General features: G+C 40.2%; 2 protein-coding genes across 2 annotated transcripts; one reads left to right on the top strand and one right to left on the bottom strand.

Moving 5' to 3' along the window:
* Positions 1–13,724: 13,724 nt before the first annotated feature.
* errfi1a (ERBB receptor feedback inhibitor 1a) lies at positions 13,725–20,013 on the top strand. Its single transcript, XM_046028567.1, has 4 exons — positions 13,725–13,901; positions 16,312–16,517; positions 16,679–16,767; positions 17,003–20,013. Exons 2-4 carry the CDS (start codon positions 16,366–16,368, stop codon positions 18,115–18,117), a joined length of 1,356 nt encoding a protein of 451 aa, XP_045884523.1. The 5' UTR covers positions 13,725–13,901; positions 16,312–16,365; the 3' UTR covers positions 18,118–20,013.
* Positions 20,014–23,152: 3,139 nt separating this feature from the next.
* On the bottom strand, positions 23,153–25,929 carry LOC123956852 (mucin-3B-like). The gene is made up of 9 exons (XM_046029331.1): positions 25,317–25,929; positions 24,980–25,104; positions 24,640–24,704; positions 24,349–24,551; positions 24,040–24,205; positions 23,775–23,939; positions 23,577–23,647; positions 23,378–23,460; positions 23,153–23,269 (listed from the first exon to the last, which is right to left on the bottom strand). Exons 1-8 carry the CDS (start codon positions 25,915–25,917, stop codon positions 23,429–23,431), a joined length of 1,428 nt encoding a protein of 475 aa, XP_045885287.1. The 5' UTR covers positions 25,918–25,929; the 3' UTR covers positions 23,153–23,269; positions 23,378–23,428.
* Positions 25,930–26,106: the final 177 nt, after the last annotated feature.

Below are 26,106 nucleotides of genomic sequence, written 5' to 3'. Positions count from 1 at the left end.
TGATGGGTGTAAATACTATTTTCTAGCCTATTTAATAGCGTTTAATTTTCAAAACAACTCAACCACAATAACATTTATTATACAGAACTTACATATTATGCAATTGTAAGGGCAAATGATGAACGACTTTCATTTTGTTACGTCACTGTCATTTAGTCAATGACGGAGAATATTTGGTTAACATGACCCATGCCCAGCACTAAAAGTGACCATTTAATTTTGAACTTAACTTATTGAAAAGACAAAGCTTTGTGAACAGCAGCACTGTGAGAGTATATCAGCAGTTGACACTGAATCTTCACAAAGAAAACACTGTATACTTAATGCTATCAAGAGCAAACAAACACAGTATAATTTATTTGCCAAGATTGATTTCCATTATAGTAGACTACAGTATGTCAGATCCTTTTCTGTTCTCATAAATTTAGCAGGAGGAACACAAATTAAGCTGTGCCCGGTGCTACCCCCACAACATCTATTCAGGTCAACTATTGAGAGATGCCACTATCACCAGGGCAACAAGTAAAACAAACAATGTGTGGGTTTTGTATGTGTATGAAACACTAGACTCAAACCAGTCAGCCACACAAAATGCAGTTAGTGGGAACAGAGGAAGGTCTACGCTCAGTTCAAGCTGTACTTTCAACCATGTCCTGCCTTTATGAGACAGTGTGGGTGGTGGGAGTTTAAAAGCTGTCAGACTTTTTAAAAGCCTTGTTTACCACAATGGGAAGCTCTATAAACACATGGGTTTGCCACAACATTATTCCAACAAGCCGGTGTGCTTGGATCCAGGGCTCGCTAAGGTCTTTCCAGTGAAGATCTGATTTGAATCCGGGATGAGCTGGCTCCTAACTGTTTAAATTTTCCCAGGCTTTTGGTAACATTGTGGCATGGAACAATGACAAGTCGTGATAACTTTGAGATACTAATTATTTAAGTAATGGGTTTAAGCAGGCCAGTCTTTTTGCACAGGTGTGTTTAAATTTAAAATGTGTAACACTCTCTAAGGCTTCATTGCTGTATGGTAATTGTCCAGTTGTTCATCTCTTCCTAGTTTTCTGCATCGAGTCAAGCTGACTAATACTAGAGCTGGTGCCTGCTCTTAATTCAACATAATGGTGACAAACTTAACCCCTGGGCTGCTGAGTTATCATTTCATACACAGTTTATACATTGTGTATCACTATATGGCTTCTGCAGGCAGATTTCAAAATATCCAATGAGGAAACACCCTTAAGCCCTGAGAGAGCTTGTAAGAACAGATTTATACGCACCACATGTAACAGTGCACGCTAACTATTCTACCTGTCGTAATCATGAGCTCTTATCTTGGTGTCCATAGGAGTGAAGGTTTTATCAGCTTGGCGATACAAGCTGAAGGTAAACTGAGTGTACACAAAGCGACCAGGGACACAATCAGATGAAAACAGGATAGAGAGGCCAGGTGCTAAAACTAACAAAATATCAGGAGTTACAAATGATCATAACCACTCGTGTTGACAGCTAACATGGGACGAGTACAATAAATGCTCTTAGATAGGAGATTGCGCCACATTCATGCAAAGTTCTCTCGGATGTCTTACTTTAGCATGTGATAGATGCAATATTCCTAACAGGAAGAAAGTTTTCTGACCGTCACACAGAAATGAACGACCCTGTTATGTAACATCATCAGTTATACATCCTCACATAAATGATGGACATTTAAATGTGGAAAAATTAAATGATCAGACAAACAGAATCAGAAAGTACTGCAGAGCTCACTTATTTGCTGCTGAAGCATGCAACACACCCTCACTGTAGGAGAGACTACCGTGACAGGGTGCATGACTACGAGCTCTGACAGTGTGCTCTCTGCAAGGTCGTATGTCGTGATTTGGATAATTGTGTGTCTACTCTAATCAGCCGCCAGTCACTGTGGCTCAAGTCGTGAAATCTGTTTTCAGTAACTTGGACTCTCCGCTCTCCTCTGGCTCAGGGGGCAGGCATCACATCCTGGAGAGACCCAGTATTATGTCGCTGTCCCACAGCCATGTGCCAACCAAACCGCATGAGTCAAGCCTCTGTGGTAAGTGTGGGTGGCTTCTCTCCTGTGACTACTCCCTGATCCATCTTTCTAAAACTCCCTCACACTCTTCCTCTCTATAAGTCCTTCTTTCCATGTGAATCATCAAGCCAATTTAGGTGATGAATGTTTATCCCCAGAAATTCCTCTTCACGTCCTAGTCATGATTTGACTGATGTAAATATCACTAATACTACACTGGCTTTGGAACAACATAATACAGTTCTTTTTGCCAAGCTGTAGCCTTGTCTTATGAGAGAACTGCATTACGTCACGTGGACACGTGCCTATGCAAACACAAAAGGCCAGCAGACAGCAGGGAGTGGTTTTTGTGCTCTTGTACAAGTAAGGTATTTGGTGCAGGCTAGCACGTCCATCAGACTTAAGTCTTTCCCATTAGAAAATTCATTCCTCCTCTGTGTCTGCTGTTGTTTTGAATAACAGGCAACTGGGGACTAGGAAAACACATCTAGGGCCATGTCTGCTTCTACTCAAGCAGCGTGCCAACAACATGCTGACACACTCCCATGAAGTGCTGCCCGTGCTCTGCTGTTCATCTTGTGCTGACGTTATTAGTCCCATTCTTGCTCTTGCAATGACACATACGCAAGTGCATGTGGACATGCCGTATATCCATGTGAACACTCATAAACACAAACTCAACACATTCAACATTCCAAGATGCTTTATCTACTTCCTATTAGCCGAGCTTCCCAGGGCAGGGAAAAGCCAGAGGAAGCAGAGCTGTTGTTGTCTCTGTCGGCTGGGTGCTTCCTTTCCTGATAGAGGGCCAAGTAGAGATATCCCTGAAAGGAGATGTCGGAACGGGGGAGGGGGGCTGGGTGTTTTGGACCACTTTCAATGACTTACAATCTTATCTGGCTTGAGTTTGGTATGCATTCACTAGCTGGACACAGTTTGCTAGAGTGTGTTAGAGCCTCCCTGCTTCCCTTCTTCGTTACAATCAGTAAACAATTTGCAGAGTCGCAGACAGCTCATTGTTGGTCTTTCATGTAAAAACACAGTTACTTCTGAATTTTATCATGTTTTCTCTACTAATATCAGCGTTTCATTTTTAGTTCTTAATCTGAGAAGACATTGAATGAACTATTTTATAGGGTTTTTTATTTGGTATTTGCAGCATTCCAGACAATCTTTCAAAGGAGCTACTTTCAGCACTTTAATGAGCAAGTACTTAATTAGTGGGTCCTGGTGGGAACACTTTGCAAGCTCACTTCAAAGAAGATTGCAGCTATGCAGGATATGCTCAAAGCACTCACTGTAACGCAGCAAATTGTTTTATGTAAACAACAGAAGTCTATTATACTTCATACTGCTGATGTCCCAAACATCTGTTTAGAACGTGATGTTTTTCTTCTGCTGCATTTTAAGATGCTTACTTTCAGTTTGAATTTTAATCTGAGTAAACATTTGAAGACAGGACACCTTCCAGTCTGTCAAGTCTGTCTGTGACTCTGTGTGTCCTCAATGCAATTGTGGCCTGACAAGCTCAATCTGTGTGAAAATGCAATCATGGTTGTGTTTGTGGTGGATGTAATGTAAACATTAGGCTCCTCTTCCTCCGGTCTCCTCATCCTGTTAACAGATAAGAGTTACGGAAATGGATATGATTAATTAATGAAGCGTAGAGCAGATGTGTTGAGGCTATCGTTGGTAGGCTAGATAGCCGAGCTTATCATTGTCAGGGAAACATGATTGGTAATTGGATGGCCGGCTACCATTGCCTACAAATGAAGGATAGTGATGTCTCCGACGTCACAGACACACATGCTCATGGAATATTAGCCGTGCTTGAATCTTAAGCTTTGTGCTCAAGTGTACTATGTGCAGAGTTATTCAAGGATATTATAGCAGCATTTTATTTAGGCAAGGCTAATTATAAGGCTGTAGTCAGAGAGAGACAAGTTTAAGGGCTTAATTGTCTGATGTCTAACATGTTTGATCTACCTGAAAACTCATAGAAACTTTACATGAGCTGAGAATGTTTTTGCAATACTTGTTCAAAATTCTGATAAAGTAGTATTGCTAGGCATGCTGTACTAAAAGGGATGCCATTTTCGTTCTTTTGTAAAACAAGAGAAAGTGTTCATTTCTTTATTCTTCTGAAAAAAGTCTTCTGAAGACAGACACGTTCAGAGCCTGGATCAGGTCATGAGAGATACCATAAAAGGCTCTGTAACGCAAGCAAAGTGTCAGTGTGTCTTAACCATTTTGACATGAACATCTATTTAAATCTAGTCCTTCAGCAAAGGCAATCTGAGGTCAGAGGGACATGTATGTGAGAGTGATTTCTCTTAGAGAAGAGTAAAATGACATTGTTTTCCTGTGTAGTGGATATCTCAGAATGTTTTTCATTAAATGGGATTCGGGGAAGACTCCAAAATGATGATGAATTATGTGTTTAAAGGGAGATTTGTGGGTCTTAAGTATAGACTGGTGCTCTCATAGTGTTGTTTAGAGTGTGGAAAAAATATGAAAATCTTAATAACTTAAGAACATGCATTTCTGTCTCTCTGTCTGACTATTGCCTGTGTGTAAACTCATGTGCAGGCGTCTATGTGTACACCTATTTTTTTCACAAGTCAATATAAGTTTATGTGCACGTCTGTGTATACAGCAAAGTCTGTTTTTTTGCTTGACGAGGAAGTAACAAGCACCTCGTGCCCTGTGAGCTCGATGTACACCTCCCACACGCCTTCAGGCTCCAGAGGCCCTTGCAGTGTTTGGTCTGGGGCGGCTCCCTGGCTGATTTATTTCCTGCCAGAGACCACAGCAGTGCATGGAGGACAGCATCTGCAGGTTTTGCCGGAAGGCGGAGAGAAGGCAAGAATAAACTGAGATTTTGCACTAAATTTACAAGCGTTAATTCCACATTTCATCGCCTCTTCAAACGGAAGCTGTTCGTCTGTAGAAGCAGTTAGCTCACTGAATGTACAGCAGACCTGGGGGACAAAGCTGTTTGACAAGCTAAGTCAGAATTACACAGTTGTGCCAAAGGAATCAGAGCTCAAGAACTATCAGCTTCACTTCTTACATGATTTAAAAATAACTAATTTCATTACTTTTCTTTTCTGCTGCGCTGAGAATTATCTGCTGGCTCCAAGATAATTACAAGCCTTATTTAAACCTGACTTTGAATGTTCTTTAGACTAAATTTACAAAGCAGTGAAGGTGGCTCCTGTGAAGCCTCTATTTTGCCTTCTGTTTTGTGTTGGCATTTTCATAGTGTAAAATAAGTCACTTTCTATCATTTTCACTTAGAAGCAAGTACAGTAAATATGATAAAATAAAAAGATGAAAATAGTGAGATTGTCACATACTGGCTCAGGGAATGTGACAAGGAGGGAGTCCACACAGGATATTTAGTTAGAACAAGTGTAAATTATCATACCTAAAGTAAACACAAATGAATAAATCAGAGGAAATCAGCAATATCAACAATGAAAGCAATGAATGAAAGCAATGCATGTATGGAGCATGTGTTGGAGCAATAGAAGGTCACACAATCATAGATGCAAGTTGTAGGCAGGGAGAGACTGGACGTAATACATGGGCCAGCTTTTATTGCTCAAGGGCCCAGTTGAGCATAATCAGCTGACGACCCTCCCATGTCAGCCAATTGACCCTTCGCTAAGCCACACCCCGAATACACAGCTGGCTAGTCACAGAGCAGTATAGGACTTGCTCTAACTGATGTCCGACACTTTCGTGGCTGCACTCCATTGACTCAAATGCAAAAAGAGTCATTTTCTAGCTTTTTTTGGCTTTATTTTTCTTAGAAATAGTCAAATGCCGTTCCTTGTCCACTTGTAATAGTTACAGTCGCTCCCCAGAGAGGTTGAAAGGAGGGGAAGGAAAGTAGGATTTATTCTCTTTCCAAAACCTGAAATAAATCCAGAAATTCTTTTGCTGTGGATTGTTCCTAAAGTAATGTTAGTTAGCTAACGCTAGCTCACTTCATACTGAATGTAATGTAATAAAGTCCTACTGTTCTGCTTTTTAATGATTGTAATAATGAATAGAAACCTACCTAGCTTTACAAGAACAGTGTTGATCCTTAATATCGTTGTCTTTTGTCTCAATCGTCAGGGGATGTGGTGGTTCACTTGTACTGTGTGATCGGTAGGCTTTAGCTTCTACCTTTCATTTTTTTCACATCCGTTTCAGTCAGTTTGACAGCCTGAATACAACCTTCAAATGTATAATGCAACTGCAAAACTGTCTGCTTCTTTCTGAGATCGCTTTTTCCAACAAATTTGACAATATTTCTCCGGGGAGTGCAATAACAGCCTTGACATTGGCAAAAAGGCTATAGGCTACAATAAGGAAACAAAATGAAGAGAAATTTACATACCTCAATTTTAACTTTAACTTCATTTAAAAGGGCACCCATCACATTAGGATGACTATAACACAAACATGCTCACATATGAACAGTGACTTAAACCTCTGACCACCATCCATATTACCAGATACAATCCCCCCTACCCAGCAATCTTGGATCCAGGGGAGCAATTAAAAGGATGAGAAGCTGGTCCACAGGCAAGTCAATAATCATATGACAAAACTAGTGCTTATAGGTACACGCGTTGACAGTTTCTGAACTCTTTATGACCCAAAGAGTGTAAAACGGTACCAAACTCAAATTGCAGATAGTTTAGCAGGAACACAGACTCAACCCCCGACCCAAAGTACACAACCAAATGATCTCAGAATCAGCACCAAAGCTCATCACAAATGAAGATGGCCTGCAGCTACACGTAACATCTCACAATGCATCGTCATACAGCATAAACACTAAACTGGAAATGACACATAAGCTAAACCAAAGTAGCATACCAGAAAAGTTCCTGTAAACAAAGGCTCACTAACTAACCAAGTCATTGAAAGATGCAAAAAAGAAAAGAAACCAAGCTACAACAAAGCTCACTACAATCAAACAAAGCATGAGCTATAGCACTGTATAAACCAAAGCTAGCAGGCCAAGCTGTGAAGTTGCAGACTCTAACATGATGGTTAACAACTTCCCCACTGCCGAGATTTTAGTTCATCTATCACACCAAAATCTCCCATAAATTTAAGCACATTAAGACATTCCGGGTTTAAGGCAATTGAACAGTACATCACATCAAGACTAGACAGAAAGCATTGATTTTACAGTTTCAACCATAGTATTGTTAAGATTACAAACCTTAAAGAGAAAAACCCTAATACCCCCTAATACTCCCCATCTCTAATCTTAATAGTTCCATTTGCTATCTAACTGGTCTCATCCTAGTCTTCAAACAGATAGTGGTGGTGGGATCTTATGCGCTTATTCCACTGGAACCAAAAGGCGACTGGAAGGGAACCAGAGAAATGCTCCAAAGACATTGTCTTCAGTGTTCTCCGCCACACTAAATGAAAACAAACTGGTTAGTCTCCAGAGGGTACAAAGGGGATGCGTGTCTCCTACAAACTAATGTGGCTATACTCACCCAAAAGAAATGCATTTTAACTTTCAAACAAATGGGTTTGCAAAATAAACAAATTTAGGACAAATGCTACTTCCTTCATCATCCATCAAAAGCAAACTCCACAAAAGTAACCAGCCTTAAGAACAAAAAACCTTGCAGAATAATGACAAAAATCTTATCCACAATGCTAAACCCCAAAGGCACTTTAATCTACACTACTGAAAATGTACCTAAAACTAATTTTAGCATTCACTAACCACAAGGGTCATAAAGCAAATGGGTCACCAGAATACAAATTAACAATCCCTCATTTGACACACTATGCTCGATTTAACCTTACCAAATGGGTTTGTATCCCGAGCCCCCATTTGGTACAGGCTGGCTCAGTGACACGGAGGGAGTCCAGACAAGTTTTTCTTAAAACAAGTGCAGTTTATTCAAACTAAAGTTAACACAAAGTAACGATGAGGTGTGGAAATCAGCCATAGAAACAATGAAAGCAATTCATGGTTGTGTGGTATATATGCAGTGTAGGCATTGCCGTGCAGAAGAAAGCAACACAGCGTGGACGTTAGCCATAAGAAGGGAGAGACCAGACTGAATACGTGGGCCAGCTTTTACAGCCCAAGGGCCAAATTGAGCTTAATCAGCTGATGATCCTTCCATGTCAGCCAACCGGCCGCTGAGGTTGGCCATGACAGCCTCCAAGACAGTGGGAGGGGCGTCACAAATTAAAAGAATTACCATCATGTCTTGGTAAAATAGTGTTGGGCCACTGTGAGTCTCCACAACAGCTACAATGATCTTTGCCATAGATTCTACAAGTCTGTGTAGCTCTACTGGAAGAAAATCTCCCATAGGATCTGTTGACTAAGAAGGATACTGTAATTTGACCTCGTGTTTATACTCATCAGATCTTTCAGTGTCCCTCTCCTTCCTTGAATCCTTGAATTTATTTAGGTTTTTCCTTTAAATTATCACCTGTCTGTATAACATTAAACAGTAAAATTAAGATAATAAATGTGAAATCTTGACTTTGAATTAACTCTTCAGAAAGGGTACAAATGATGTTGTGGTGTACAGTAGAGGGCAGTTTAGTTATTCATCTGGCTGAGCTTTCAGCATGTAGCCTCAAGGCCGTCATAGTCCATGTACCCTTACCACTGAGTTCAGGACAGGGCCGCATTTCCACCCACGAACTCTTCCTGGAGGGCCACATTTTGCCCCAAACATATGCGTCTGCACAGCCAACCTGCTCATAGGGGATGGAAAATGAGAGCTGGACCTCATCTGCATTCTCCTGGACCCGAAGGCTTGCTCGTTAAGAGGCTTGTGTGAGCAATGATCCAGAGCATTTCTGTTGTGAGGAATTAATGTGGCTGCTGCCCAGCGTCAGATCAGGTAGTCTGGCTGACTTCATCAGGGGCCCTAAATCCATGTGTGAATGGAACAAAAGGCACTCTGACAAAGCACATACTCTGCCCTGAATGACTCAGTCCCTGTCATCAGGCCCTGCCACATGCACTCACTCATGCACAATCACACACACACAAATGGGGGAAACAGGACTTGTTCTGCTCACTGACTGTAGGTCATCTGTGGCGGCATCCTTCATTATACATGTGTTTTTTTGTACCTAGAGAGCAATGCTTTCTTATCCCTGTGGCTACTGATTTATACCATACTCCATTAGAAGTGCCTCTTTTTGATGGCAAGCCTGCTGATCTCCTCTGTAGACAACATCTGAAATCTTTATCAGCAGAGCTGTGGGGCCTTGGGTCCCGCTGTGTGCTGTGTTTCTAATATCCACCATGAGTGAGGTTGAACCAGGAAATCAGGGAAAGAGCAAACTCCCCCAGCAATCAGTTGTTACGTAAGATTAATAGATTGCTACATTAAGCGAAGCGCAAACCTTCTCCTCTACAGGCTGACATCAGGAACACCGGAAACCTGGGATACTCATCGGCCAAATGCCAGAAACTCCTGTTTTGGACGTTTGAAATACAATACAGGCATTACATTGCAGGAAAACTGGTAATGTACTGTATTTCTTCGTGAGACCCTTTAGGATTCAATAATGCAACCAGAACAGAAAATGAAAATGAAACATGGCTGACGTTCTGTACACTGAATGTTAGTTGTGTGACCGGAAACAAGGCATATTAGGAGCTGGTTTCCATCTGTGTTAGTCAAGTCTGTGAGCGAGTTGGAACTGAACCAGTGGCTGGAGAAAGTCGACCCAGCGTGACGTTCTCCATCACACCACAGCTGTCGTTTTCACAGCTTCTCCCCAAACACCAGGCACAAATGAGAATGTTTGTGTGGGTCTCTGTGTATGGGATTATGTGTGACTGAATGTTATCTACAGTATGTTCCCATCCTTTTTACCACTTCCCAAAACCCTCAAAAGAAGAATTATATAATAACCAGCCATCATCATTACTAATACAATTTTGATTCAGTCTCATAGGATGAGCCCGCCAATAACACCCCCGGTCTATGTCTAAATTGATCCTCGGGTTGTAGAGACTAAACACACCCTGTCATCATCAAGGAGGCAGACTGGCTTGCTCCACCCATTACTAACAGCAGGCTGTGGCTACACTTGAACCACTGAACATAGCAATGTCAGGGAGTGATGCAATGATGACTCGTTATTGCTGCCTTTGATTATATTGTGCTTCAGAATAGAAAATACCTGTGTGTGAGGCAATTTATCCTAAAATCCCTTCGTTTCCCATAAGTCTTTGTACCAACACAGGAAGTGATTAATAACTGAAGCAGCTTGAGGACTGTTGGTGGTTTGCAGTAGTTAACAAGTAGAAGTGCTTTAATATGGTACTATTTACATTGTAGTGAGAGATGACAGCCCGTTGCCTGGGGATTTGTGTTTTGTTTCCACGGCGGGAGCCAAGTGTGTGTGGGTCTGCCAGACGAAGCCACGATCCAGCAGTAAGACACGGTGATGTGTCAGCCTGACCCTTGACTGTGGAGCTTGCAGCTGCACTGACTAGATGCACAGCTCATCTGCAGTGTGAACCATGAGGGCAGGACACAGTCATGTTGAAATTAAGTGCATTCTGTCTGTGCACTACTGTTGTATTCATCTGTAAATAATTAAGGATTGATTGACCTTCTTTGCACTCAAAATAATTTGTCAGTTGTTCCAAAATTAGCAAATACATTTAAACAAGACAGGTCAAATAAGTTCACTCTCAATTACAAAAATCCATATTTTCTTAATTTCCATTTTTTTCAAGGTTTTGAAATTGCATATCTGCGAGTATATATCCGTGTAAAACTTGAAGGTTTTTCTGGAAGCCACATTTTATGGCCTGTATCAGCAGATGGAGTTTGATGGAAGAGAGCAGAGACAATTCTTAAATAGAGGAAAGAGGGGTTATGATCTTGAACCAATATCGGACCACCTGCAACAGCCAACCAAATGGCACCATGACAACTGAGCAAACTCCATCTGCTGATGGTTAAGATTATATGTCTTCATACTAAATTAAAGAATGTGTTTGGGGAGGTTTGTTGTTGTTGTTGTTGTAAAAAAAATCCACCACAAGTCTTTTCAAAAACAACATTCCCACTATAAAGCTTTTCTGTGAGAAGTTTTTATTGGAGTCACTTTTATTTAAAATGTTCACAGCCATGTCTTTGGATTATCTTTGGTAATGGACACACTGTTTCTGGAAAGACACATTGCTATTGACTTTTTTAGATGTAATTTTTTGCTTTGACCACCACAAAAAGAAAATTCCATTCACCTCTATTGTAGTGGGGTGACATTTACTGTACCTCTGAATCTACTGTATCTATCTCATATGCCCCTGTTTGTATTGTGGGTGAACTGACTCTTTAAGATGGTTTTTAAAGGTGTCAGCAGCAGCCTCATATCTTATGTGTGAAGCAAACCTTTGTTTTAACCATTCCTTTGTTGAAAACAGAGTAAAAACAACCACAGTTTAATCCCTATTCACTGGAATCTTGTGCTGACCAACAGGCTTGACGTCACATTACCTCACTGAACCTTTTGCTGCTGTGTTTATATCAGTGTGAACTTTGGATGCAGTCTAAATATGCCCGTAATTTAATTACCTCAGCAGGCGGAGGCAATGTGACCTCCATAATAAATCATTTACACAGTGATGATACAGGTTGTTGTTTTTTTTTTTGCCTTGTTCTTCCAACTAAACTCCACCCTTCCTGTTGGTGCAGGATTCGTACTAATAAGCTGCGAGGCTGAAGCTTCATTTCATAAGTATATGTGATGGAGTATGAGCCACAAAGGGAAATTCCTTTCTGCTGAGGAATACGAGCCCAAGGTGTCTTTTTTTGGTGGGGGGGTGGGGTGATAAAGTGCAGCGTCACTCATGAAACAGAACCAAAGAAAAGACAGAGTAAATTTTCCTGGGAAGCATATCTTTGACACAAGTTCTTTCATCTGCCATCTCAAATTCATCAGCTCTGCCTCTGGCTCTGGGTGCTTATCTCCCTCCCTGACAAACTTTTTTCCCCTTCCCTAACTAACTTTATAAGGAACTTCCTGTTAGTGATGACATCACAACATGGCTCACAAGTAGGGAGGGGAGGATGGGCTGAAGTAGGAGGAGAGGCAGTTTGGACCTGAAGCCTATTTATCCCACTGACTGTGTCTGTTTGGTGGAACATGGATTCAGTGATTTAAAGCAGGAATACATGTAAACATGTTTTATTGAACTGGATTTCAGAACATTTCATTTTTTCGCTTTTAAAAATGTACCTTTATCGTTATAGATGAGTATTCTCTGCACCATCAGTCACATCAAACTTGTAAATCATTTTTAATCTAAACTCTGATGGTCATATCATTCACTTTAACACACACAGACTGTAAATCTCACCTAGTAAATTATTTCACCCCTTCCTCTGCTGGTCACAGCTGGCCCAAAGGAATCCCAAAAATGTGCTTGATATTATAAAGGGGGATTAATGAGTGTCTGGTCCATGTAGGGGCCCACTATGTGATTATAAACCTTTTGGGTTTGGGAGAACCTGTGCACAAGCTGAGAAGATTTTACAAACTCAGGCACAAGAACACTCTGTTCTCGCTCCACACACACACACCTCTGCTTTCTGCCACTATTGATTCAACGCACGAGTTGTTTGTAGCCATTGTATCGTTGTGTTTGGTTAGTGTGCATGTCAGTGTTGGGTTTGTTTAGCTCAGTTAGGTTGGGTGACATAGTTAATACAACACCACTTAAGGCTTAAGAAGGCTAGGTGACTGGAAATGGAGGGTGTGAGGGATTGCACGTCCAAGATTATTCATATATTACCCTGAACTGAAACAAAGAAGAACCTTTATATATCAATCCTGTCGCCTACATTATTTAATTACACTGTGTTCAAGTGACCATTATGTCAGGTAAATAGAGAACAGGTCCAGCTAAAAGAAAATGCCCAGGGTGATCTGATAAGCCAGCAGCTAAACAGTCTGGACTCCATTCAGTTGGCAGCAGAATACTTTGCAGATAAGTGTGTGTTTCTTTGCCTGCTGTCTGTGTTATCTACCCTGGAGCCATCCTCATTACTTCCTCTGTCTCTCTGCAGATCTGCACAGCTTACTTTTGACTGCAGCATACATGCTTGTTGTTTATGAAACCACACAGGAGACACATTTAAAGTACAATTTAGGTCACAAAATGAAAAGCTTATACAGGCTAAACTCACAGGATGATGTTTGACTTTAACTATCACTTAAACTGCTGCAACAGTATACACTTATGAATACAACAAATCTCCCTGAGCTGCATTTTAATTTATTCACAGAGAAGCTGCATGTCTCATAGTTGAGGTTTTTACTGTATAGCTGCTGAATGTCCCCCAACCCATTGGAAGAGTTAATCAGCTGACTTGTGTTCACACCTGCTCTATTCTCTAAGCTTAAACGCAGAGACAAAATGAAGCACTGCAGACTTTGATCACATCAAGTTAACTTATGTTTAAATTAGTCCATGTTCAAGGGTGATTCTGCAATCCAAATGCACTCAGCCTGTCGTGCTGCACGTACACGGCAGACTGGTGAAAATGAATGACTGTGCCTTTAAGGGCAAGTGTGCAAGGCGGAGCCACTGCGTCTCTCGTGTGGTGGAGCTTATAAAACATTGCTCAGTACAGCACCAGACTTATTTTAAAGTGTCATATTGTAGCTGGAGCGTGATCGATGTTCTGGCGCCCTGTTCCTGATGCAATAGAAATAGAAAGATTAAAGAGTCAAACCAAAGCCCTCCACAGACACCGAGGAGCTTAATTTGACCAAAGAGGAGTCTAGGACTCAGTGAGCGGAGGAGAACTGCGAAGTTATTAAGGTGAGTTCAGAAAAGTGATTTGAAATGGCTTGTGTAGGCTACAGTTAGAACCCATGTCTCGCCTGTCTATTGTTTTGTATGTTGGTGCCAGCACGATAGACACAGATGATTGGTGCAATGTGAGACTCTATTGCCATTATTTGTGGGATGTGCTTTAGGATAGAGCAAGCCATTCAAAGGAGAAAGTTGTCTTTTAGTCGGAATTAGGAGGATTTAAAAAGTTGTGACAAAAATAAACTACACTTTGTGAATATATTTGCCAACGATTACTAGGTATATATTTTTATGATAAATAGGATATAGGCTAAAAGTTGTTGTTTTTTTGTATCCCGTTATGCCTACATAACGTGTGGCCGATTGCAAACCTGTAACTGGTTTTGATTATTTTAATTAGTCTCTTATCTGATTGTATCTTTTCATCTTAAATGAAATGGAAATTTATTCTGTATCATCATTAGGCTACCTGCCCTTGCCAGATAGCTGACTTGTGTGTTATGGTGTGAGTCACCTGCCTGCTAGAGGGCTTTTAACCATTATTATCTCAATCCGGTAAAGTGAGGGGGTGTGCGCGCTTTTTGCTTGCCGCACAGGTAGAGCGGGTATGGTTGCTCGGAAACCGCTGCAGTTGTGTCATGAGCGGGGTGTGAACTCTTTCAAGGTCTGTGTGTGACTACTACAATCCTGAATCAAAGGCAAGCTATCTGCTGATGCTTTACATCACTACCCCACTAGACCTCCTCCTTTCCAGCACCCTGTGTCATCTTCACACTCACAATGAACCAGTCTACCTATTGTATAAACAGAAAGGCCAGACTTGACTGTAAAAAGACTCCCGTTCACTGGTCAAAGGATCTGAATTAAGTGACTTAAAGAATTCTTCTTTAAGGGGGCTAATCCTCTGCATGACTGCACATCATTTGTTTAATAGTGTTGCCTGTAAATGCTGCTATGGTTAACTGCCAGCATGAACTGTCTTTGCACCTGTTGCAAGAGGAAGCACAAGTCCCCAGGGGTTCATTATCGAGGATCATGTTGCTTCCCATCCCCGCCAAACTGAATTGACGGCCCTGGGCAGGGGGATTGCATGCCTTGTTGGGCAGTTTGGCTCAGGCTGATGCCGCAGGCTTCCTGTTGTTTTAGAGCTTTGTTTCTCACCAGCTGTCGGGGCAGCACATAATATGGCTCACAGGAGACCAGGAACGAGGGGCTGTGTTCTTCTCAGTCATCCCTCAGCGTGTCTCTGGATGTGCATGCACCTCTTTTGTGGTCTCCAGAAGAGACGACCACTATGGCTAGGGATGCACCTGTTTTCCTGCATTCTGAAAAACAGGATTAATGGTCTTCAAAAGACTTCTGATAGGGCACTGAAGTAATTTGAAAATTTGCTGCAACATTGCACAGTGAACTCAGACATGGTGACTTTCTAATATCATTTCATCAGAGATTGTGACATACTGAACAGGTTAATCCAGTGTGAGGCATCAGATTTTGCTTCCAGTGTATCCTTGACCCCAGAAATATTGATACGGTGCAGGGTTTCTTCCCCTCTGAATATTATATACATTGTTTACTCCCTCACACATACTTGACATGACAGGTCATTTGACTTAAGGAGTTCTTGCAACATCAGGTATATCTCAGGAGGAGCCCCTTCCTCTGCTGTTCAGGACAAGCAAGATTGCAGCACTGGAGCGCAGCACAGTCCAGTTTTAAAATAAACTGTAAACTTATTAAGAGTGGAGGCACTGTCAGTAGGGATAGAAGTCTGAAAGTTGGTTAATGAGTTGACACCTTCTGTTTTGTTGAATTTAGGCTGGCTATAGGTGAAATATAAAGATCATTCAGTGACTATTGAAACACCTAAGCTGGTGAAAACTGTATTTGTCTATTTGTATATCAGTCTAAATATTTTAGTTGTACTGACAAATAAGTAAAAACTGAAACTTATTGCTCTCACTGTTTCCACTTTACAAAACTCAACTTTCTAATTAGGTAAGAAAAGATGGTATCTATGTTTGGTTTCACATCATGTAATCTCTATCCCACCTTTCCCAATTTTGGTCTACCTACTGCTTTTATGTTTTTTTTTTTTTTTTGCTAAATACAATGAGACCAGAACATTATGTATAATGTCATCAACGTGTGTCCTAAAATCTTGTTAAACAGAGCTTTTGTCATTCCTCTGTCATAGATTGTTGTCATGTCTTGGTGGGCAGCAGGAAAGGGGAGATTTGTGAAATTTGCTCTCTATTTTAATATCAGGATTTTCTTTCTTTTAGCTTCACCAGAGGATGTTGACTCTGTTTTTAGATATTATTTTTCAGTAGCGCATATTTTGTTTCTTGTCATCTGCTTTTGCTTTCAACCTCCCTTCACCTTCATTCATGGCTGTGTCTTGGCTGTTTTACAGTTACACCACAAGCAGGGGCAGCCAGCCGGGCGATCTGAGTGTTTCCTGGCTTTGATGCGACCCGAGTGTGCCTGGAGCATGTCCACAGTGGGCCTGACTGCCCAGGAGATCTCTTTTCCCATAGAAAACCCCTTCCTGAGGGGCAGATACTGTCACAGCATGGCTGGATCCAAACCCTCTTGGAGCTATCGCCATGAGCTGGACAAGTGAGTGTTCAGATGCCAGGACTAGTTGTCCATTTTTAGAAAGGGATGGTTTTTCAAATCTGCATGACATGCTGAAGTTTTATGGTCAGTCAGATATTTCTTGTACAATGAAATGTTACGTGGCTTATTTAAACTGGTACTAATCAAATGTTTTTTAACAGCTTCTACTTCAGTATGAACACCGCACACACAGATCACAGCTCACGTGCCCATCAAAAGGGGCCACCTCCACCGTCTCTAAGTTATGAAAGTAAGTACACATAGACAATACACAAATGCTCCATTGTTTTGTGCCTTTTGAATCATCTGCTACATACAGGATGTATTAAGTGGTTTTCCAGAAATATAGAGAAAGCTAGTAGTCAACAGAAGTTTTATGTACAGGATACAATTAAGTTGTAGTAGTAAATTGTGATTGTCATTAACCAACCTTTACCCATTTAATACTGTGCCATTAATGTGTTGTAATTTTTCCTCTATGACAGGACATAAACACAGTCCCAGCTCACAGAGATTGCCCCCAAAGAAATCCCGGCCCTCCCATCTCTCACTGTCCTGCAGTGCCGAACCATCCACCCCAAGTCCTGTTGATGACGACCAGGTGGTCCCCTCGTTCCAGAGGCTCTCAGTTTACGAGTGTAGTAGTCCACCACAGACACCAGGCAGATGCTCCAAGCCTCTGCCCCCCATCCCTCCACAAACAGACATCTCCCCAGAGCAGGCTATGGACAATGAGGTAGAATTTTTCACGAGTTCGGATGACAGCTGCTGCTTGGTGTCTGATCAGTGTCCCAAATCGTCTCCTTTTCGATATGGAGTCCCCAGTCGAAGGAGCTTCAGGGACTGCGGGCAGATTAACTATGCTTACTATGATGGTCCATTAGGACCGCAAAGCCCAAGGCCTTCGAAACAGCAGCATCAGGCACACCCTCCACAGGAAGTGCAGGAACAGTATGAGCAGCCCCGACAGGAACCACCTGAGCCAGTGGTCTGTCAAAGACAGCAGGATAAAGCTCAAAGGAGGCTGCGGCGCTCACACTCTGGCCCAGCTGGATCCTTCAACAAGCCCTCGCTGCTGCGCCTCACATGCCACAAACGCCATACCCACAGTACCGACAAGCCTGAGGTACCACCTCCTATACCTCCACGAACAATCAAGACAGGAGACTACCGCCGCTGGTCAGCAGAGGTCTCGTCTGGGGCGTACAGCGATGAGGACAAACCACCCAAGGTGCCACCAAGGGAACCTTTGTCCAGTGGCAGCTCGCGCACCCCCAGCCCCAAGAGCCTACCAACATACATAAATGGGGTGATGCCCCCAACCCAAAGCTTTGCACCAGATCCTAAGTATGTAAGCTGTCGGGGTTTACAGCGACAGCACAGTGAGGGCTCCCCTTGCATAATTCCCGTAATGGAGAACGGCAAGAAAGCCAGCACCACACATTACTATCTCCTGCCTCAGCGGCCTGCTTTCGTGGACTCACCTTGTGTAGAGAAATTTCTGCGAGTCATGGACAGCCCTGCAGCTCGCAAAATGGAGGTGCCAGTCTCGGACTGGGACTGCCACACCAAAAGGAAAGCACATGTGGATTTAGTTTGAAAGGTTTTAGTGGAAGTAGCACAAGACTCTACATGAGCAAAAAACACTTTAAAAATGGTGAAACTGGACACTAAGAACCATCAAACTGCTGCTTTTTAAAAATAATTTTTAACCCCTCATGTATTCTGAACACACAGGATATGTGCGCACTGTATTCAGTTACTGGTAATGTTGGAATCGTGATCACAAGGAAGATACTTTTATGTAAAAACTGTATCTCTAACTATAGATTGTGGGCAAAATTCAACATTGTAGAGCTTATTTTTTTATGAGTTTCAATATTGTGCTGTTTTTTGCTGACAATGTCGTACAATCAGAAAGTACAAGCAGGCCTTGAACTTCATGTGCTCAGTGTTTTCTGTGTTTAGAAGGTTGAGGATGTTTTGTGAGATACTGTACATTGATGCTGCTTTTGTATCTCACAAGGGACAAAAGGTCAGTAATGTAACCATGTATCACCTAATATATGAAGTCTAAATACCAGGCCAATTAATTAACAAATATGAAGGATTCTAGCAAATAAATCTCCATTCTGTTTGCTATTATAGATCAACACTGATATGGTTTCCATGCCTTGATGAAGTCTTATTCAGGCCACTATATCTGTGTAAATTTGTGTTTCCCACATGGCATGTTGTCATGGTACATTTTGTACTAAGTGGGTACATTACTGGTAGCTATGCATGTTTCCTTTGGAATGTCTAGTGCAGCTTTTATGGTGTAGTTGTCTGTTGATGAGTGTGGATGTGTGTGGAACCGTGGATGTGTTTGTGCATATGTGCATGTGAACAGCAGTTGGAAAAGTGTTCTGGTGATGAAATGACAATCTACAATTGGTAGAAAATTGCCAACCATACTTGTTACTGTGCTCTGCTTATTTGCAGCGCCTGCTTTTGAGTACAGCCCTCTAAAAAGTGCATGCATTTGATTGCTTTCTTTCAGTGTCCAGGTCTGTTTTGTTGCACAGAAATTGGCCTGTTGAACATAAAGTTGAATGTATGCTATTCTTCTTACTGAAATTCCACAGTTGGAGCTTATTCTTGGTCAAGCTGTGAGTTACTGCTTGAAACTAATTTGCCTCAAGTACTACCTCCCTTTTGATATTAATCCTAGATTTCACGTACTCCCCATTAATAAAGGCATAATCTGAAATGATAATCTACAGAGTTCTCCGGCTCCTTATGTGACCTGACACAATGTTTTAATTCAGTGGCACTTCAGTGCAGAGTAGCACAAAGTCAATTCTAACCGGATATCCTTAAATAGAGATTTTAGAACACGCAGATCTTACAGAGATGTTAGGCTAACCTGTTAACATAGACACATTGCAAAGACAGTGCAAGGTTTACCAACCTGACACAGACTTTCCTGTTCTGCTCATGCATTCCTGCCTTACATGATTGCAGTGGGTGTGGTCTGAGAGACTTTGGCTGCTGGCGGCCTAGAACATGTATGAATTTTATTGTTTGTAGATTATTCAAGAAGAATCAGAATGATATAGTAAATGTAGCACATGTATTGAAGTAACCCTTGGTATCAAACACGGTGTTCAGTTTGGGAAACATAACTGCTAAGGTCAAACGGTCATTGAAATATACTTTTTCTCTCCCTCCTGCTCACGAAACCTTGCCAACACAATGTTGCTTATGACTTAAATGTCTGAAAAAATGTTTACATCATACACTGATACTATTTAATCTTAAGGTATTCGTATGTCTTAGAAATAATAAAACTGAAGACTAGTTTATCAAGAATTAACTTCTTTGCTGTGATGAAGACATGCACTGGGAGAGTACAGTATGCTGTGTACAGTATTTAACAATTCCATTTGTTATGAATAGTTGATAAGTGTATAGTCTTTAAAAAGAAAGCAAAATAAAATGACTTATTTATGAACCTGTTTCATTCTGTTTCTTGAATCTGTCAAGCCTAAACTCTCAACTCAGCTGTTTGGCCTGTTTTATTACCCACACACCCTCATGCTGTGCCTTATTGTCACTGGCCTCTATCCAGAGAAAGAAGAGTGACTTACAATGGCCGACTGACAGGTGAACAGTATATTGCCTTCCTCTTCCTGGTTATGACTGCTTAGATGCTCTGTGGCAGCCAGCTTTGCACCCACAGGTTTTTAAGCACTAAACAATGTTGCAAGGGTTTGATTCTTGAATTGAGTCCATGTGGTTAGGCATGGAGCCGAAACCACAATGAGCCACAAAGAGCATTACAGGTCAAATAATTACTAAATAAACTGCAATTCAAGTATCCCCTATGACCTCCCAGCAAGGCAGTGACCATATCTATGGGTTTGTTGTGCTAATGGCAATTGATTTTACATTATCATGTTAATGGAACTAAAGACAGCTGTTTGAACATTGTAGGCCTCCTGCTAACCCTTTCACCTGGTTCACAAAGGGGTGCTGCTAGGCGACAGCATGTGTAGTGACAATAGTAACTAAAGACAGGCGGCTCATTTTAAATGTCTCTTTGGGTCAAGAAAGTGCCAGATGAATTAAGTCAACTTAAGTTTATTTATATAGTACATTTTAAAACAACAAATGTTGACCAATGCTTTACAAAGAGATTAAATAAAACATAGGAATAATCAAAACAAAAATACAGCAATTAATAAAAGAAACATAGAATATCTTGATAAACCCACAACACAACCATTACTGGATGTTAACAAGGCGTGGTTTGAAATTAGTTTCTGGATAAATAAAAAGCTAAAACACATCAATGCCCTGCTGTGGCACTAAAAATCCATGTTGTGCTCCAAGCCAGAACTCTGACATGTGACTTGCTTAGACTCCACTTTCACCATTTCCTTGACTTTTGACTTGACTTGACTTTGACTTGTGAAACTTCTTTTAAATCCAACTTGGCCAAAAAGAAACAAGGGGTCATCACGATTCTCTGTGAAATTAATTTTCTTTGTGTCCCTGTTTCAGTCCCTGTGGCTGTTTCAGTCTTTCTTTTCCCCAATTTGCTAACACAACTAGAGTCTTAAACTTAAATTTGCCATTGGGTTTTGGCCCTTGGGTTCAGTTCAGGCATTGAGTATGTGGTACTTAACATCCAGTTTTAGCAGCTCAACAAAATAAAATATATTTTTGGCCTCAGTTAATTAGATAAACGTCCTTGGTTGGCACTGCTGATAGATTAACAAGTGGAACAAACTAATGATAAGAATTATTACAGTAATTATGATGACTGCCTCATTAATTGCTATTTAGTCTCTGCTGATTAGTTTGCAGTTGTTTGAGTGGAAAAGAGCATATTTATTATTTGTGTCTGGCTCTTAATACATGTCTGCAATGCTTCCATATATCTAAACTTTATAAAGAATACTGAAATATTAGATTTGGCTTTACAGATGTACAATCAAAATTTGATAAGCAAAGAAACTGATCAAGCAAATTACATCAGATCCTGCTATAAAGTTAAAAAGAACAAAAAAGGTATGCAAAGTAGTAGCAAAACATATTTGACAGTTTATGCAGATATGGTTATTACAGAGGTAGATCTAATTCTAAAGTCCAAATATTTAATTTGAATATTAATCAGCTACTGTTATACTTCTATACACACACAACAAAAGAGTAATATATAAAGTGGTTAAATACAACGTTTGTCTTCAATAGTAATGCACTGTAAAACATGGCTATGGAGGCAACAGTCAACAGTCAAAATATCTTCCTCCGCAGGAGGTTAGAGTTCTGTATATTTTGTTCTGAAATATTGAACAACATAATCTTCCAAGTTTAAGGCAATTCACACCAAATCCAATTTCTAACTAATTTATAAAACATCTGCAATTTTAATTCTAAATCTAACTGATATTTAATCAAATACATTTTTTCATAAAATTGTGGCCATTTTTAGGCAATGTATTGTGCTTCACTGTGAGTGAAAAGGGTATTAAAAAGGGTATTAAAACTGAATCATGCTTGTTTTTAGCTTTAGCAAGAAAATTCATATCTGCAATCTTCAAGAGGAAAGAGAAGAAGAGTTTGTAGGCTTTTTGCAGAGTATTCTGATTCTCATCCCACTTTCCAAATAAACAATAATTAATATGATTAAATATAACCCTAACCCTAAGCATAAACATAATTAATTATGTTGTATGCATTGAGTTTTTGTTTTGGTATAACTTTTCTTATCATTTGCTGTGAGAGGTGGACAGAGTTGTAAATATTTAACTTAGACTGAAGTGCTGCTGGTTAAATTTTACTCAGAGTCAGAGTACTTCTAAAGAAAATATAGTACATCAAGTGAAGGTACAGAAATTGATCACTAGGTGGATACAAATAGTCACCAATTGTTTAGATGAAAATACTTGAACTGTGAACTGTGCATTGCTGTTGTGGACCAGCTGCAGGGATTTTGAAATATAGTGGCACAGTTTTTTTAAAAAAAAAAAAGGTACCACATTAGTGGACTTTTACAGTACTAATAAAGCAAGTATTAGGCCTACCTGATGCTGACAGCGCACAGCTACAATTCTGAACACTGCTGAGGTTTTAAACTCCCTCTTTCTCTGTGCCTCTCTTCACATACAGTGCAAAGGAAAAACATCATTAAAATGAGTGTGCCTATGCCATCTAGTGACAGCATATTGTACTGACTGACGGCTGAGCAAACATTACCTACAGAGGCTTAAGGTGGATAACCAACGTGATTTACAATAATGGACAGAAATACAGAAGCTATAGATGCTTACTTTTTTTTAAAACAGCGCCAAAGACAAAGTAGCATATTTCATGGCCATTGTATAGTATTGCATAAATTGGATAGTTGTTGTGCACGGTGGTCCGGTGGATGGCGCTCGCCTCACAGCAAATGTGACAAATGACTATCACATGTGAAATATAAGTGGCACATTGATGATACTGAAAACAGTATCTCAAAATCAACTTTTTCCAAAAACCCCATATCAACACTGATAAAAACTACACTTATCAAAGCCACCTTATAAATATTTACAGTATATTATTGTATAAATTATATATGTGCAATACATGGTTGATAGCTCATATAGATTCAGATATCAGATATCATTTTCAACATGGAAAACACTGTAATTAAAACATTTTCCAGTGTGTAGCCGTCATCTAGGGTTGATGTTTGAAACCTCTGGACTTTTTGATGTGACCTGGAAATACACAAGGATTATGTATTAATATTGCCATCTCAATTATAATTTGGCCTTGTACTCCAGAAGAGGTACTGTATGTAATACCAAAAAGGTAAACAAGAATACCTGCAATCGAGTTTCAACATTTTGTAGACGAGGTCTAAAACCCTGAGATGTTTAAGAGCCTGCAAATCCCAAGTTGTGATCTCCTGGGAAAAAGAGCAAGATAATGTCGAACCTGCTAATCTTCCTTGCTGATACATTGTTTACTGAATTTTCTTAAATAGATCAGTGATTACTTAAAAGAAAACAGACCAGGACTGACCTGCAACAGAGAAGTCAAAGAAATCTTCCTCAAAAGCAGACAGTCTTCTGTTGTAAGAGTTACTTTTTCTCCTAAAATAGAGAGAAAAGTTCATTAGTTTCACATGGTAAAGTTTGCAACTATGATTACAGGCAAGAAGAAACACAATTTGTTGATGATTACTATATAGGAAGATGCATTTTGGGCATCATAACCCACCAAAAACCCATACGTCTCTTTCTGACAATGACAGCAATGACGATGATAATCAAGAACAAGAGTGCTGTTGCTAATGATCCAAACAGTGCTCCATAAAAACCTGGACCCCAACGGAGGAGGTCACACTGTGGCCCATAAAACTGCTCCAGGCTAGACTCAAAGCACCTAGGTTGAAGGGCCACAAGAGTAAATTATGTTAATATAGTACGTAGTACGAGCAAACATAATAGACATATTTAAAATGACAACAGATGTTTTGGCTTACCTACAGGTAGGCCCTTGGTAAATGTTATTGAAACATTCTCCATGTTGATGACAGTAATCAGGGTTTGTTTTGCAAGGTCCAACACAATGCCATTCACCATTGCTAATCTCAGCAGTGTAATTAGCAAACTGAGAGCAGTTAACAAAAGGCATCAGGTCTGTGATATCTGATCGATAAAAAAGAATGTACTTATCATTTCGTACAATTATACAAAATAATACAAAAATATAAATATTGTGACAAATATAGAATGAGAAATTTGCAATAAAACAAATATGCATGTTTAAGATTGACATAGACTACACTTACTTTTAATCACAGGTGGGTTGAAGTTGACTGCATTTAACTGTACATTTGCATTATGAAAGGCCTGAGAAATCTTAATGAGGTTTCTTGTGTTATTCAAGATAGCATTCAACACCCCAACAAGCTGATTGTTGACAAACTGGATTTGAGTTTCATTGTTTGTATAGATGTACTCCGCCACACTCTCCGCTACAACACTTCCTGGTCTATAGTAGAAAAATAGAAAGATATTACCAAGATTGTACTTGATTAAAAAGTAATTGAAATAATCCATAAAATTGAATGAAAACCTACAATAACTTGATGACTTCTACTTTTTTATAGCTTTGTGGATCTGCTTCTTTGCATAGGGCTTCGAGCTGGAACACAGGACAGATGTTATTATATCACGGTCATGGCAATAAATCCACATTGTTGCATTCAAAAATCAAAAACAGTAGAGAGCAAAACATAAATGATAAATAAGATCTGTACATAGTACTGAGTATTTTAATTATTGCCTAGTAATAAAGTATCAATTAAAAAGTTATAATACATGAGTAAATACTCAATTAAATACTCAATTTCAATACTGAAATTAGGTCACTTATTATATCATAATCATGAATTCATGTAACAATAAAAGAAAACCTACCTCCCGTTCTAATGTTGTGATGAATTCCACTGATGGATTTGAATTTAAATCATAAAAACCATCCTGAAAAGTGATGTTAAATTCCAAAGTAAAATTTGCTTTTCTGGTTGGTATTGCACCGGTATCTGTAAAAGATGATGACGCCCTTATATTGAAATTGCAATAACATTTTACAGTCAACACTAAGAATGTAAAAGGTAAGAAAAATTAATGCCAAAAGAATCCAAATTTATAATGAACAAATTGCTAAAAAACTATAACTTATGTGTGCATTCAACAATTATTTTTGGCTAATAGAATATCTTAAAGAACTATATTTAGGGATAAAAATCGTCACCAATATGAGCAGCAGTATCATTCTCTCCGAAACTGCAGACATCTCCAAAGACAAAATCTTGACAGCGGCAGTTGCATCTTCCAAGTGTCTTGTTGAAAGCACAGGTACCAGTGCACCCAGGACAGTCCATATCTCCACAGTGAGGAGTTGTAGATGATGTCAAAGTGACAGTGACATTTGAAACTGGAGTAATGGTAGATGTTGAATGACTGACTGTCATTAGTGTGTTTGTGCTAATGGACTCTGCTGATGTCAAAGTCTTTGAAGTTGTTGTAGTTGGAGAAGATGTTGGTCGAATGCTACTTGATTTCTCATATGTTGTTGCTTCACTAGTGGGTGGAGCAGAAGGCTGCGTTAAATGTGTCATGCTGGAAGAGACTGTAGAAGGTGTACGGATTGTAACTGTGGTATTTGAGTTTGGGTTAAAACTTGTAGGTGATAAGGTAGGTGTCATCACAGTAGTTGTGATTGTGGAGCCGGCAGTCACAGTCTGAGTTGTGTGCATTGAAATCGTGGTCAATGATGTTGAGAACTTAGTTGTTCCTGAGTGTGTCATTGTTGAAGAAGATGAAGATTGTTGCTCTGTGGGTGAGGACATCATTGTTGAAGATGTTTCCTGGCTCATGCTGCTTGGTGTTGTTTGAGTTTCATGCTCAGGAGATGTTTGTGTGAAATGAGTTGTCATTGGTGGGAATGTAGAGTGCGAACTTGGTGGCAGTTCTGTATTTGTGGTGGAACTGATTGTTGTTGAATGATCATTGTTGGTAGTCATTGTCACTCCATTTGTGGT

This window comes from Micropterus dolomieu, linkage group LG18, assembly GCF_021292245.1.
Source record: "Micropterus dolomieu isolate WLL.071019.BEF.003 ecotype Adirondacks linkage group LG18, ASM2129224v1, whole genome shotgun sequence".
In the NCBI taxonomy this organism is placed as follows: domain Eukaryota; kingdom Metazoa; phylum Chordata; class Actinopteri; order Centrarchiformes; family Centrarchidae; genus Micropterus; species Micropterus dolomieu.
This window is presented reverse-complemented; position numbering and strand designations above follow the sequence as displayed.

What these genes read in the sequence shown, in the direction of transcription:
- LOC123956852 (XM_046029331.1), bottom strand. Translation starts at nt 25,917, where the DNA reads ATGATGTCCTCACCCACAGAGCAACAATCTTCATCTTCTTCAACAATG. An exon ending in TACCAAGGGCCTACCTGTAG is followed by an intron (nt 23,940 to 24,039) that starts GTAAGCCAAAAC and finishes CCTTCAACCTAG; the next exon opens with GTGCTTTGAGTCTAGCCTGG. An exon ending in AAGAGACGTATGGGTTTTTG is followed by an intron (nt 23,648 to 23,774) that starts GTGGGTTATGAT and finishes TCTCTATTTTAG; the next exon opens with GAGAAAAAGTAACTCTTACA.
- errfi1a (XM_046028567.1), top strand. Translation starts at nt 16,366, where the DNA reads ATGCGACCCGAGTGTGCCTGGAGCATGTCCACAGTGGGCCTGACTGCC. An exon ending in TATCGCCATGAGCTGGACAA is followed by an intron (nt 16,518 to 16,678) that starts GTGAGTGTTCAG and finishes GTTTTTTAACAG; the next exon opens with CTTCTACTTCAGTATGAACA. An exon ending in ACCGTCTCTAAGTTATGAAA is followed by an intron (nt 16,768 to 17,002) that starts GTAAGTACACAT and finishes CCTCTATGACAG; the next exon opens with GACATAAACACAGTCCCAGC.